Source organism: Peromyscus californicus, unplaced genomic scaffold (genome assembly GCF_007827085.1).
Source record: "Peromyscus californicus insignis strain IS unplaced genomic scaffold, ASM782708v3 Scaffold_22__1_contigs__length_63687245, whole genome shotgun sequence".
Lineage (NCBI taxonomy): Eukaryota > Metazoa > Chordata > Mammalia > Rodentia > Cricetidae > Peromyscus > Peromyscus californicus.
The window spans coordinates 28,112,528-28,126,256 of NW_026294525.1; the positions used below are offsets into that span (position 1 = coordinate 28,112,528).

Below are 13,729 nucleotides of genomic sequence, written 5' to 3' on the forward strand. Positions count from 1 at the left end.
CTGTGGTCCTTGAATAGTCTAAATTAGGCTTTTCCCCTCCGCAGCATGTTTTTTAAAAAAGCTCAGGCCGGGCGGTGGTGGCGCACGCCTTTAATCCCAGCACTCGGGAGGCAGAGCCAGGTGGATCTTTGTGAGTTTGAGGCCAGGCTGGGCTACCAAGTGAGTTCCAGGAGAGGCGCAAAGCTACACAGAGAAACCCTGTCTCGAAAAACCAAAAAAAAAAAAAAAAAAAAAAAAAAAAAAGCTCAGTAGGCTTTTAGAAAGGAAAATTGTAGGTATACTTCTCGCTGGTTAGGCAGATTCTTCTGTCCATTCATGGGCTCTGCCATTTTCTAAATCTCTGCTTATAGCATAGAAGAGATCGTGTGTACATATGTGTTCGGCTCATGTGCTTAGCTGCTATGTGAGGTCGTGTGTGCATATGTGTTTGGTTCCATGTGCTTAGCCGCTATGTGAGGTCGTGTGTGCATATGTGTTTGGTTCCATGTGCTTAGCTGCTATGTGAGGTCGTGTGTGCATATGTGTTTGGTTCCATGTGCTTAGCCGCTGTGTGAGGTCATGTGTGCACATGTGTTTGGTTCCATGTGCTTAGCTGCTGTGTGAGGTCATGTGTGCACATGTGTTTGGTTCCATGTGCTTAGCCGCTGTGTGAGGTCATGTGTGCATATGTGTTTGGTTCCATGTGCTTAGCCGCTGTGTGAGGTCATGTGTGCATATGTGTTTGGTTCCATGTGCTTAGCCGCTGTGTGAGGTCGTGTGTGCATGTGTTTGGTTCCATGTGCTTAGCCGCTGTGTGAGGTCATGTGTGCATATGTGTTTGGTTCCATGTGCTTAGCCGCTGTGTGAGGTCATGTGTGCATATGTGTTTGGTTCCATGTGCTTAGCCGCTGTGTGAGGTCGTGTGTGCATGTGTTTGGTTCCATGTGCTTAGCCGCTGTGTGAGGTCGTGTGTGCATATGTGTTTGGTTCCATGTGCTTAGCCGCCCTATAGTGTTGCTACAGCTAGGTCTACATCTTGAGATCACCTTCTCCAGGTATCAACAGGTCTGACTGTCCCTTGTTCTCCCACCTCAGGAATTAGAGCGTGGCCAGAGGTGCTGGCCCAGCCAGCTGGGGAAAGAGGACAAAGTGACAGGATTCACAGTCCCATTGTGTTTACTTATTTTATTGGAGACAGAGCCTCACTAACTAGCCCAGGGTGCTCTCAATGTCTCGGGCCTTCTGTCCAAGCCTTTCACGTGCTGGGATTGTAGGCATGGGCCATCCATCGTACCTCACCCTGTTTTGTTTTAAACTTTTGAACATGTATGTTACGATTATTACAGGGTTGTTTTTCAATATAATGCTGGTCTAGTTGTAAAATCTGCCCTGTTTCACGAGGCGGTGTTTCATTTGTCCTAAGTTTATACAAAGCCTTTTATTAACACATGATTTTAACAAATTCAAGAAAGCATTGGCCAAATCTTCTTACCTACTGACGCCAACATGCCCTTTCCCCCACGGGGACTAACTAGAGACTGTCAGCAGGTGATATGCAAGGACAGTTAGACCACATCTAACTGGAAATGGCTGTTGGTACAGCAGGGTATGTGTGTCAGCACACTCCTGTGGTGCCATCCTCTGCAACATGGGCAACTGGCGCAGGAGGAGGCTAGCCTCGGCTACATAGCAAGATCCTGTCTCTAATTAATTGATTGAGAAGGAATAGTGGAGGAGGGGGTTCAGGGGTCAGGTCTGAGTGGTACCCATTTTACTTCGAGGAGTCTTTAAATCGAAGGTCTTGCCGTTCCCCCTTCTCATATTCTTGTTGAGAGCCAAAGTATGAAAGGCCAAAGGAGTTAGAACAAAGGTGGTAGTTACTTTATGCCCCTGAGGGATTGAGTCCTAACACATGCAAACTGCTCTATCCGTTAAAGACTGGATTGAAACAGTTGAAAACCTGACCTCAGGCTGGAGAGATGACTGACTCACCAGACAAAATGCATGCTGTGCAAGCGTAAGGACCTGAGTTCAGACCCCCAACATCCACATAAAAGCTGGCCATGGCAGCCCAGGTCTTTAGCCCCATTGGTGAGAGAATAGAAGGCACTCCCAGGAATGCACTGGCTAGCCAGTGTAACTGAGATAGTGAGTTCCAGGTCCAGTGGGAGACTGAGTCACAACGAAGGAAGAAGGCGTTTGAAGAAAGCATTTTCATGTCAACCTCTGGCCTCCACATGCGCCCACATGAGTGAGCACACGAATATACCACATACCCATATACTCACAAAAGAAACTGATATCAAATGTCTGTATGTCTTAAATGAAGAGAGATCAAGCCTCAGTATTCCTGGGGTTGTGCAAGAGCAAACTCCTATGTCAGGGATTGGAACATTTAACAAATTGATCTCAGGCTGCTGGAGGAGGAGGAGAAAATGAGAAAACGTGTACTTAACGGGTAGGGAGAAAACTATTATCATTATTTGATGTTGGGCTGTTTGCTTCCCTGTGACTGATCACAGCCATGGCTGTGGCAGACCTAGCTGGTATCAGAGTCAGGATTCATAAGGCACCAGGACAAAAGTGTCTGACTCCCGGGGCAAGAGGCCTGAGTTTAATCCTGACGCAGTGACCCAATTGGCTGTTTGACTTTGGCCTCTGTGCGCCCATTTCCTGTTAGTCAGGTGCAATAGCTCCTCTTGGTGCTGTGGTGACTAACCACAGTGACATTTCCAATGACCTGCTGTGATAAGGCTGAGTGTGTTCCCAGTCAGTGGCTCCCTGCTCTGTCCCTTGACGTGGACTCACTGTTTGTTTGTTTGTTTGGAGGTGACTTTGGGCCCCCTCAGTCAGGCTTCCATTTTTCCAGTAAAGGTTGTCAAGAATAGCTTAGAGTGTGGAAAGAAAACGGAAGTCTTCATCTAGGTGATTTTCACACATTGATACAAATCGTATGTCAAGATCTCTCAGACTAGAGAGTGAAGAATCCAACCTTTGTCACTGGAGAGTATCCCCCTGACGTGGACACAAAAGGAAAACCACTCATCATTTGGGCTTGGTGGGTAATGACTTGGCTCTAGTCTGCTCTGGGGTCCTATGTCCTGTAATCACTTTATCGGTACCTCTAGCACATGGAGCTTCTTGGTGAAATTTGTTGTCTTATGTGGACAAATTAAACTCCAGGTGGCTTTTGCTTTGCTGTTACCCTTCATCCTCGTTAAGCACTTGAGGCCTCGTGAACTTACCTTGAAAGTAACAGAACCACATTCTACTTTTGTCCAAAGGTATAGCACATAGGTTAACATGATATTTCATTGCGTTTTTTTTTCAAGTCACCAATCTAATCTGAATGTGCATTAACTTAATTAAATCCCCAAGCCTTTGGAGGATTTATTCATTTTTGAGGATTTATTCATTTCGGTGGGATTTGCTAGCCATTATACCCAGCCATGGGCTGGGCAATGCAAGTGACCAAAAACAGTGTATCTTGAGGGAGTTTATAGTTGAGTAGAAAACACCTTGAAAATAAATGCAAAACCATGTACTAGTTACAAGTTGGTTACTATACAAAGTATAGTAACAGTCGATAGTTATAACCCACTTCTTATTGGTATTAGTATATTCATTAATCTTTACCCTCAACTCCGTGAAGTAAGTGGAGTCATCACCCCAGCTGTCCAGAGAAAAGCTGTCCAGGCACTGAGAACGCGGTCCAATACCCAAAGTTGGTTTCACATGAAGGATTGGCCTTAGAATCTTGGATAATGTAAGTTTTTCATCACTGAGAAACTGTTGAAGAGTAGTTTAGGGTGAAAGGATTGCTTCTGACTCTCTAGATAGATTTGATTTTGATTAAAAGGCAAAAGAAAAAACAGCCCCTTTCCCCCTTATTTTAACAATTGGCATCTTTGAAATGTTATTCGTCGTAAAAATTATTTATTAGTTTTTTATACAGTCCAAATTTTTGAGCAGTGTCAAAACGGACAGTCTTAAAATGAGAAAACTTATTTCAGAAGGAAGCAGCAATCATACGGCTGTGGACTTTGAGAGAAGAGTTCAAAAGAGCTGAAATTGTATCTAGTGTTGAGACCTGCTCAGCAGTGCTGCTGGGCATTGGGATGGGGTGTGCTGCGTGCAGTATAATTGATGCAGCTGGGACCCCCAGCCCCTTGGTAGCTTGGTTTCTGTCCTTTAGATGTGACTTGCAAAGTGAATGTCCCATACTGTGGTTTTTAGTGGGAAGAGGTGCAGTCTCCATATCTGGTCTTCATGGAGGGTCTCAGAGATGTGGTACTAGTGGACCTCATGAATAAAGTGAATAAAAACAGTGTATCTTGGGGCTGGAGAGATGGCTCAGTGGTTAAGAGCACTGACTGCCCTTCTAGATGACCCAAGTTCAATTCCCAGCACCCACATGGCAGCACACAACTATCTGTAACTCCAATTCCAGGGGGTCCAATACCCTCACATATACATGCATGCAAGCAAAACACCAAAACACCAAGGCACATAAAATTAATTAATTAATTAGTTAATTAATTAAAAACCAGTGTATCTTGAGACAGTTTATAGTGGAGTTGAAAACACCTTGAAAAGGAATACAAAGCAATGTGCATGTACATCATGACAGATGCCACCAAGGCAACACCTGTACAGACACAGGGAAAGAAGGAGAGCTCCACGCTCCTTACTGAAGAATTAGCTGATGCTTGTGCAGGCAAAACTCTGTTCCTCCTCCTCCACCCATCCTGCTGCTCTGCTCTGCCGCCCAGAGGAAGAGGGAGCCAGCCACACAGTGGCTTCCCACTGCACCCTAGCCTCTGCTGGTGAGTTCCGAGGAGGACTCTGCATCCTAGGGCAGCTGGAGACGGAGCTGCTCCTGCCCTTCTTGATCAGCCTATGTCAGGGTTGTCAGGGCAACTGTTCGCAGCGGGCAGCAGGTCGTCTTTTGCCCTCTGCCGTATGCCGAATGTTTCACTGTGCAGTAGCCAAAGGCGGCTGGGGAAAGTACCACAGCAGGAAGGAGAAGCTGGGATCTGATTCCAGAACAGGTTAGGCAGTCGGAGGGAGGGAGGCATCTGAACCTGCACGCCTTTAATAGAGTCGTCCTGGGGTGTGTGTGTGTGTGTGTGTGTGTGTGTGTGTGTGTGTGTGTGTGTGTGTGTGTGTGTTTGCGTGTTTGCGCGTGCGTGCGTGTGTGCATGGGTGAGAGTGTTTACTTACCAGCGCATGTGCCTGGGGGGCGGGGAGTAAGTAGGAGGGGGCTGCTGCTAGGTGAGGGGGAGCTGCAGGGCCTCAGTTGCCAAGTAGCTGGTAGTATCTGTCAGCTGTTTGCACACTGTTTACCCATAGGATCTATTACAAGTGCTCAAATGAACCGGCAGCTTAGGAGCTAGCAGCTTCCTGGGAGCTGCAATTACATAAGCATATATTTTTAATATAATTGTTGAACAAGTAGCAGCGGTATGCCTGGATCAGCTACAGCTATCCGACAAGAGAGACTGAAGAAGACCCATGCAAGGCCAATTCCCCTTGGTTTATTCACCATTAATGAGGAAGATGAACAGCAAAAGAATGGGAATTCCAGAAGACCCAAAGGTATGCATTCACCCTCCCTTTGGTTGGAGCCGGACCCAGCACTGTTTCTTACGCTGCTTATAGCACAGGTTCCGAACTGTACTTACGATGCCTGCTTCTCCGGAGTACTCATAACCTAACACAGCTTGCTGGTCGCGTTAACACACCCCATAAGGTGGAGGATGATGAATTGGGAATCATTTTTGCAGGTTTAGTCGATTTCAGATCAGCTGCTTAAGACCCAAACTGTTTTCCCAGTATAATGTTTTTTTATGTCCACTCCTTCATTTAAACAGGGACCAGTGACTCTGACCTCATCAAGGGAAAGAAATTTGACTTTGAGGGGTTTAAAGGAACAATACCCTTCCCTTCCTGTAGGCACATCGGATCATTTCCATTTACTTTAGTGAAATGAGTTTCTCTGTAAGAAGGACGGATTAGGTAAAGTGGTAAACATTGCACCCTCTCCATGGGCAGAGGATGAGGATGCTTCTGAGTTTCTTTTACTGAGATGCGGAGGGAGAAAGAAAGCAAAGTTCCACAGCATTGGCAGAGGGGAAAGCCAGGGAGCCGTGCGAGTGCTGTGGCGTCCAGTAGCTGATGGCTGCTGCTAAGCACTGGTGTAACAGTGTACACATGCCGGATCCAGAAAACAGAGATCTGCGTCCTGTGGTGTCTTCTCCCATTTGTGACATGTAGCAGCTGGCCAGGCTTAAGTCCCATGTACGGTGTCATCCGAGGCTTTGTCTCATAGCCACTCTCATGCATTTTTGAAGAAGGGCTTTCAGGCTCGTACGTGAGTTTTCCAGCATCCTGATTCATATAGCCGCCTTCCTCAAAATATGCAAGCTCTCTAGCAGATGTGGTACTGATTCTGTTCTTTTTATGAGCTGATTAAGTTTTAGCTTGTATTCTGTCAGTGGCAAATTCTATCACTGATATTATCCAATTTTCCATAGTGTGGCTCAGAGTGTCAGCACAGCCTGGCAAGGACAAATGATTAAGCAGCTGTAGAAGGATTGCAAGCAGATCCACTGGCCACCGCTGCCTTCTCAGTCCCAGATCCTAAGTGAATCGTGGTGCTTTTGGTAAATACAATGGACACCGTCTACTTTAAACTCAGAAGTACGTTTTGCTTCCGGTTTTCAAAACAGAGGCTTTAGTAAATAGACTCTTATCTCTGTAGTTGATTTCTATTGACTGTCAGGGCTTCTGTGTGAAGAGCAAATGGCCTCAGAATTCAATGCTGCTGTAGAGGGGAATGCGTCTTGATTTGCCCAGGAGTTCACAGTTGAGCCTGTCTGCGCCGCCACTGTCAGTGAAAACGCTTCACGAGGTTAGTAGCAGATCATTCGGCCTCTGAGGAGCTGGGAACTTTTAAGGTTAATGCAGGTGCGTTGAAGTATTCCCGCGGTGTGTTTGTCAAGACACTCCGGCCCTTTCCTCAAGTGTCCTGGAACAGTCATTCAGGATAGCTGACAATTTTGTGCTCAGTAGTTTTCATGACTTTCTCTTCCTGGCTCCATCTTTGGTTTGGTTTTGTTTGATTTGTTTTTTTGGTTTTTTTTTTGTTTGTTATTGTTTTGTTGTTGTTGTTTTAATTCTCTTCCAAGTAAAAGCTGCCCTTGGATATTTTATTTAAAAGAAAAGGAGAAAAGGAAAAGTCGGAATTTCTAAGGATGTTTGGGTTTTGGCAATTTACACACCAAGAGTCTTAAATCAAGAAGTTCTTGATCCCCTGCCATTTGTACCTTTTTATGTCTGCTCACACCCATGCACGCACGCGTGCACGCACGCATGCACACACACACACATACACATGCACACCAAAAAAAAAAAAAAAAAAAAAGATGCTGGGAGTGATGTGGCGGTGCCTGGGAAGGATTTCATTCTAACAAGGATGACCAGAGTTCCTTTACATCCCTATGTGTCTCTAATCTGTGCCACAGGCAACAAATGAGCCCGTGAATAATTCTGGATAATCTCCGATTCTGCTTAATGAGTAATTCTTTGGCTCTGATGTTAAGTTCCTCTTCAGGCATCTATTGATAGAAATGTCCACTTTCTAGTCCAGCTCTGCCTCATGGAAAGCTGGCAGCCATGTTTTGTTTCTGCACTGTCCAGTGTGGTAGCCGTTAGCCATGTATGGCTCCAGAGCACTCGAAATAAAGCTAGCACAACTGAGAAAGTGATTTATTATTTTTAGTTGATTTAAACTCAAGTCACCACGTGTGGCCATTTATAGTACCGCATAGCTCTAGTCTATGGACACATACTGTGTGACATAGACTTGTGTTTGTGTTGTCTCTGTGTCCTCCATCGTCACTGCCTCCTGGTGGCAAACAGGGTTAGGTCTTGTGGTAGAAACAGACATATAAGGAGTTCAGGCCAGTCCCAGCTATATAGCAATTGTGAAATTCAAGGCTAGCCTAGACTATGACAAAAAGAGTTGGGGAAGGTGGCAGGGAATGTAGTTCTGTTGGCAGAGTATTTGCTTAGCATGCATAAAGTCTTGAGTTCAGTCCCAAGCGTAGCATAAACTGGGTGTGGGTGTGATGGCCCATGATTGTAATCCCCAGAATCGGAAGTTCAAGGCCACCCTTGGCTACATAGGGAGTTTGAAGCAAGCCTGTGCTGCATGAGTACCTGTCTCAAATAATAATAATAATAATAATAATAATAATAATAATAATAATGATGATGATAATAATTTTAAAAGCCGTGTCATGAAACCTCCAAAGTTTTTCAGAACACCATAGCCTGCATAAACAGTTCATCCCTTCTTCTCCACCAAGTATTCCTTACACTTGCTCTTGTGTATTATGTCATCTTTTGCAACTTTTAATCGGGCTTCTGTTTCCAAAACAAACCTGACGATACAGGTTGTCCTTTATGTGTGACTATTAAGATAAGCAATCAAGTTTGGTTTTCTTCCCACTCCACAGCCTAATCAATCAACCATGTCTGGACCTGGTGCACAAATGCTGGTTTGCATGCCTAATACCTCTTTTCTGTCATTATCAGAGTAAAGAACCATGCTATCTGAATTCATTAAGCTGAGTGCTTCTGGCGAGGATTACCCTGGTTAGCGATAAGTACTGTCTTTTCAGGTGTATATACTGTTGAGTAACCATCACCAGGCTCTCACAGGAATGAACAGTGCGACTGCCTCTAGACTCCTAGATAGTGTGGCCTCTGAGTTACGTGATGGAGTGAGCTGGGAGTTTGGTCAGTGAGTGGAGAAGATCAGTTCTTAGAGCAGCAAGCACCTGTCCATAGAATTGGAATTGGAATGCACATGCTTTACATGCCTTACAGTTGCTGACACATAGCATTTAAATAATATTGGAGCAAGCTAGGCTGATACTGCTGTTTGTATACCTCCAAATGCTGACCTCTGGCATGCCTGGGTGAAATGTTTTAGGTACTGCTGTAAGTAAATGCCTTTGCTAGGTTCCAAGGCATGCTTGCTGAATTTTTCTAAGCACTGCATGTTATGAAGTAATGAGACATCTTTTTCTTTGAGCCAATGTTCATTAGCTGTTCGCCGTGGCAGTATTCTTTTGGGGTGTTGTAGATGTGTTGTGATGCAAAGATAATTGAGTAATTTTGCTCTCAGAAGTGTTAACTGTCTAGTAGAGGAAGACAAATACGGCCAATAATATGAGTGAAAATTGAAAGGAGGGGGACTCAGGAGAAAGGTCTGGGGTAACAGAAATGTGGATGATGTGCCCAAGACGAAGCAGTTAGCCTGCAGTTTTCAGACTGAAGCAGGAGCAACAGCAGAGGCTGGAAGCCTATCCCAAACATCTGGTTAAGGACGGAAAAACATCTGGAAGCACACACAGGACCCAAGGCAGGAAAGGCTTCTCTAAAAGTAATATCAAGGGGACTGGAGAGGTGGCTCAGTCATTAAGAGCACTGACTACTCTTCCAGAAGACCCGAGTTCAATTCCCAGCACCCACATAGCAGCTTACAACTGTCTGTAATTCCAGTTCCAGGGAATCTGACGCCCTCATACAGATATACCTGCAGGCAAAACACCAATGCAAATGAAATAAATTTAAAAAAAAAAGTAGTTCTGGTGCCAGGCAGTGGTGGCACACACCTTTAATCCCAGCACTTGGGAGGCAGAGGCAGCCGGATCTCTATGAGTTCAAAGACAGCCAAGGGTACACAGAGAAACCCTGCCTTGGTTGTTGGGGGGTGGGGAGAGGAGAAGACGGCCTAGTTCTAAACACAGTGTTTTCCAATGAATGGTCATTTCCAGGGCTCCAAGTCTCCCTGAAAGCATGACAGCTGCAGTACACCGTGTACCCTCTCATTTATAGTGACTTCTCTGCCATTTGTGGACCATCTGAAGTATTGTCTCCTTTGACTTTATATTCCTGGGTTTTGTCTGTTTCCTTGTTTATTTATTTGTCTGTCTGAAATGGGATCTCAGCCCAGGCTGGCCTCAGATTCAATGTGGAGCTGAATAAAACCCTGAACTCCTCCTGATTCTCCTGTTGCTCCCAAGGGCTGGGATTACAGGTGTGTGCCCACTCCTGGTTCAGCCTGATTTTTATATAAACCCGATTGGCTTCCAACTCCAGTGCTGACTTTATTTGTGAGACTTGACTCCAAATAACTGATTTTTAGAAAATTACCACCCTCAAAAGATGAAGAGCTTTATCTGTGACTGGATGGATTCTCACCGGCCTGCTTCCACGCCTTGTGACATAAACCTCTGTGACAGCAGGTCTTCTCAGCTCACAGGCTTTGGAGCCTCTCGGTGGTGATGCTCCAGCCGGGACAATGTCATAACTGAGATTCAAAGCCATCTTTGATCTGTAGGTATTTTCATCTAGCATCTGGTTTTTTTGTTGTTGTTTGTTTTTTAATAAGCCTCCCTTTAGAGAGATTTTTTTCACAGTGATCTGGATTTTTTTAGCTTCCCTTCTGTCTTGGATTGCTTTCTGTTGCTGTGATAAAGACTGACCAAATACAATAAAGTGGTTTATTTCCAATTACAGTTGCAGTCTGTCATGAAGTCAGAGCAGGAACTCAAGGTGGGAACCTGGAGGCAGGAACTGAAGCAAAGACCATGGAGGAATGCTGCTTATTACCTGGCTCCTGCTGGTCACACACTTTGCTTTCTTATAAACCCCAGAACATCTGCCCAGGGGTGGCATTGCCCACAGTGAGCAGGACCATCCCATGTCAATCATTAATCAAGAAAATACCCTAGAGCCTAGAGCTTGCCTACTGGCCAATCTGGCTTAGGTTAATTTGACCGGGGAGAAAAAAAAAAAAAAAAAAAAAAAAAAAAAAACACACCTAACCAGGCTACCTGGAAAAATTGGAAGGCATGCCACACCTGGTCATTTTTTCTCCTCGGTAATTAGCAAGCGCTAATTGGCAGCTGCCACATGGAGGAGTCATGCTTCCATTAACCTTCTTCCATAATAGAATGTGCACCAACTGGTCTGCCTCTGTTGCTACATTGCCATGGCCATTTGCTTTTAAAGCCCTTGACCTAAAAAAATAAGTCCCAAACTCCTTACCCTTGGACGTGAATCTCCTGTAATCTGGTCCTTTCTCATCATTCTCTTCCCTTGTATTCTTCAAACTCCATGCCCTAGCTGCACCCAAATCCCAGCATTTCCCTGCCCCCTCATTCTCCTCCTCTGTGTCCTTCTCAGGGTCTTCCCTCCACCCCCTTTGGCTTTCTTCTTTATCCAGATATTCTAACATGTGATTTGAAATCAGATCAGATGTCCTCCCCTCCAGACCTCCCTTCCTCACAAGACTCCTCTAAGAACCCTCCCCTCTCACTGCCAGCCTCCCCGTCCTGGTTAATCATGAGCCTGTGTTCACAAGAGTCTTGGGACAAGGCACTTCTCTCCTGTCCTCACACATCTTCCTGCTTCTCCCTTCTCTCGTTCTGTTGGACATGACCGTTGTCGATTACCAGTGTCCTTTCTCGGCCATTTCAGATCAAGGTAAACGGTTTTAGTAGGAAAACGTAACAGTTAGTGAGGCAGAAGTGTATTCTAGAAAAACAGTAACTTCAGAATTCTCTATTATAAGGATTCCCTATTACATAATATTCCCTATTATGACAACTGTTGATGTCAAGTTGATTGGCATAACTTTCATCTGCTTAAGAGTTCCTGTCTTAGGTTTCTATTGCTGTGAAGAGACACCATGACCATGGCAACTCTAACAATTAAAAACATTTAATTGGGATGACTTGCTAACAGTTTCAGAGATTCAGTCCATTATCATCATGACAGGGAACATGGCGTCATGGAGGCAGATGTGGTGCTAGAGTAGTTGCTGAGAGTCGGACATCTTGCAGGCAACTGGGAGTCGACTGAGACACTGGGCAGTATCCTAAGCATAGGAAACCTCAAAGCCTACCCCCAAAGTGACACACTTCCTCCAACAAGGCCATACCCAGTCCAACAAAGCCACATTTCCTAATAGTGCCACTTCCTATGAGATTATGGGGGCCAGTTACATGGAAACTACCACAGGCCCTAAATGTAATATTTATTCAAAATGTTTGTATAAGCATAAAAAGTGTTGGAGCAAGGATGACAATATCTGATTTATAGTTTTCTCTTTGTGGAGTCTCTAAGCATTTGTAAAGCAAGTGTCTTGAGCTGTGTCCCAGGCATTCTGTGTTAGGGAAGAAGTCACTGTATGTCGATATGTTCAAGAGGACATGCTCAGCCTGTAAATGATCAATTTATTTTATAGATAGATACTATTTAAACAAATAGATTTGGTTAAAAGACAGTTGCTCAAATCATAGGAACCAAGAATAATTAAATATTGGCTTAGAAATCTCCAGCTTGTAACTTTTCCACACTATTTACTGGAAAGTTATAGTCTGCTTGAATTTAGTCTCCTATGTCTACTAATATCAGTGCTTCTAGGAGTAACTTTCATTTGTTGTTTCCAAGAAGTATTTCAGATGAATTGCTGGCACCTCTATCATATTTCATTTTTTGTTGTGTCTTATTTGGTTTCTTGTTTGTTTCCTAGTTTGTTTATTGAGGCAAGCACTTACATAGCCCAGGCTATATTCAAATTTCAGAAATTCTGGATATCTAGGAAGAGCCTGGCTTATCTGGGATATCCTCTGTGTTAACTTCCAAAGGCAAGTAATAACCCCACTGCATCCCAAGCCAGAGCCAGAGGCCTAAAGTGTGTCGCAGACGAACAGCAGACATTGCATTTGAAGTATTGACCAGAATGCCATTCCATGTATGCTGACTACAGAATTCAAGGCCTGTTTTGAGGTTCTCATCCCAGTAAAGGTTTGTTAGTGAGAATATAAATTATTTCTAGATTCCAAAGAATTTACAACCCCAAGTCCAGTGTGGAGTCTGGAATTGATGTGGAATATGGGATTGAACTGGAGTTTAGGAGGATGGGTGAAGGAAAATGTTCAGTTTCAGTCTTAAATATATATGATTTGAAGGGCTAGAATCATCCTAATTAAAGACCCTGGCCTTATTCAGTAGGAATAAGGTATAAAAGTAACCGAGTTCAGCAATAGCATCTGTCCTAAAACCACTGGGAGCAATACTGTGGAGACTCGTGCCACCTCTGTGTGGCTAGCAGAGTTATTTCCAACATTAGGGGTCAAGCATCATCAAGAGATGGCTTAGAATGGAGCTGGAGAGCTGAGACCCTCATCAGCCCCCTTAAAAATCTTCCTGAACAGTGTAGCACAAAATCTGTTTAAAATACACTATTAAAAGAAGTTTTCCATGCCGGGCGGTGGTGGCGCACGCCTTTAATCCCAGCACTCGGGAGGCAGAGCCAGGCGGATCTCTGTGAGTTCGAGGCCAGCCTGGACTACCAAGTGAGTTCCAGGAAAGGCGCAAAGCTACACAGAGAAACCCTGTCTCGAAAAACCAAAAAAAAAAAAAAAAAGAAGTTTTCCGTGTACACAGTTGCTCTGATGCCCCATATAGAACTATACAGCTTCAAGGCCCACCTTTCTCGGGGACCTAACAGTTTATGGTGGGAAAATAGGATGCTAGGAGGAGTTTAACCAGGCTGACAAGTGTGCAGTGGCCATAGATCCAAGAGAACTGCTGGGTTTCTACAAAACACTGTATTTTTAATCATGTGTCTATGTATGTGTCTTTGTGAATATGCGAAAATGTGTGT

General features: G+C 44.5%; 1 protein-coding gene across 9 annotated transcripts in view; it reads left to right on the forward strand.

Annotated features, from left to right (window-relative positions):
• Window positions 1-13,729, forward strand: part of Map7 (microtubule associated protein 7) — a 143,392-nt gene that overhangs the window by 19,153 nt on the left and 110,510 nt on the right. For 2 of the 9 annotated variants that reach the window (XM_052751142.1, XM_052751143.1), the window contains exons 1-2: window positions 4,696-4,805; window positions 5,438-5,577. The exons of 2 other annotated variants lie outside the window; for them this stretch is intronic. In XM_052751142.1, the coding sequence (XP_052607102.1) occupies window positions 5,445-5,577 (133 nt within the window). In that variant the 5' untranslated portion in view covers window positions 4,696-4,805; window positions 5,438-5,444. 5 more of the 9 variants (XM_052751140.1, XM_052751141.1, XM_052751144.1 and 2 more) reach the window with 4 other exon arrangements.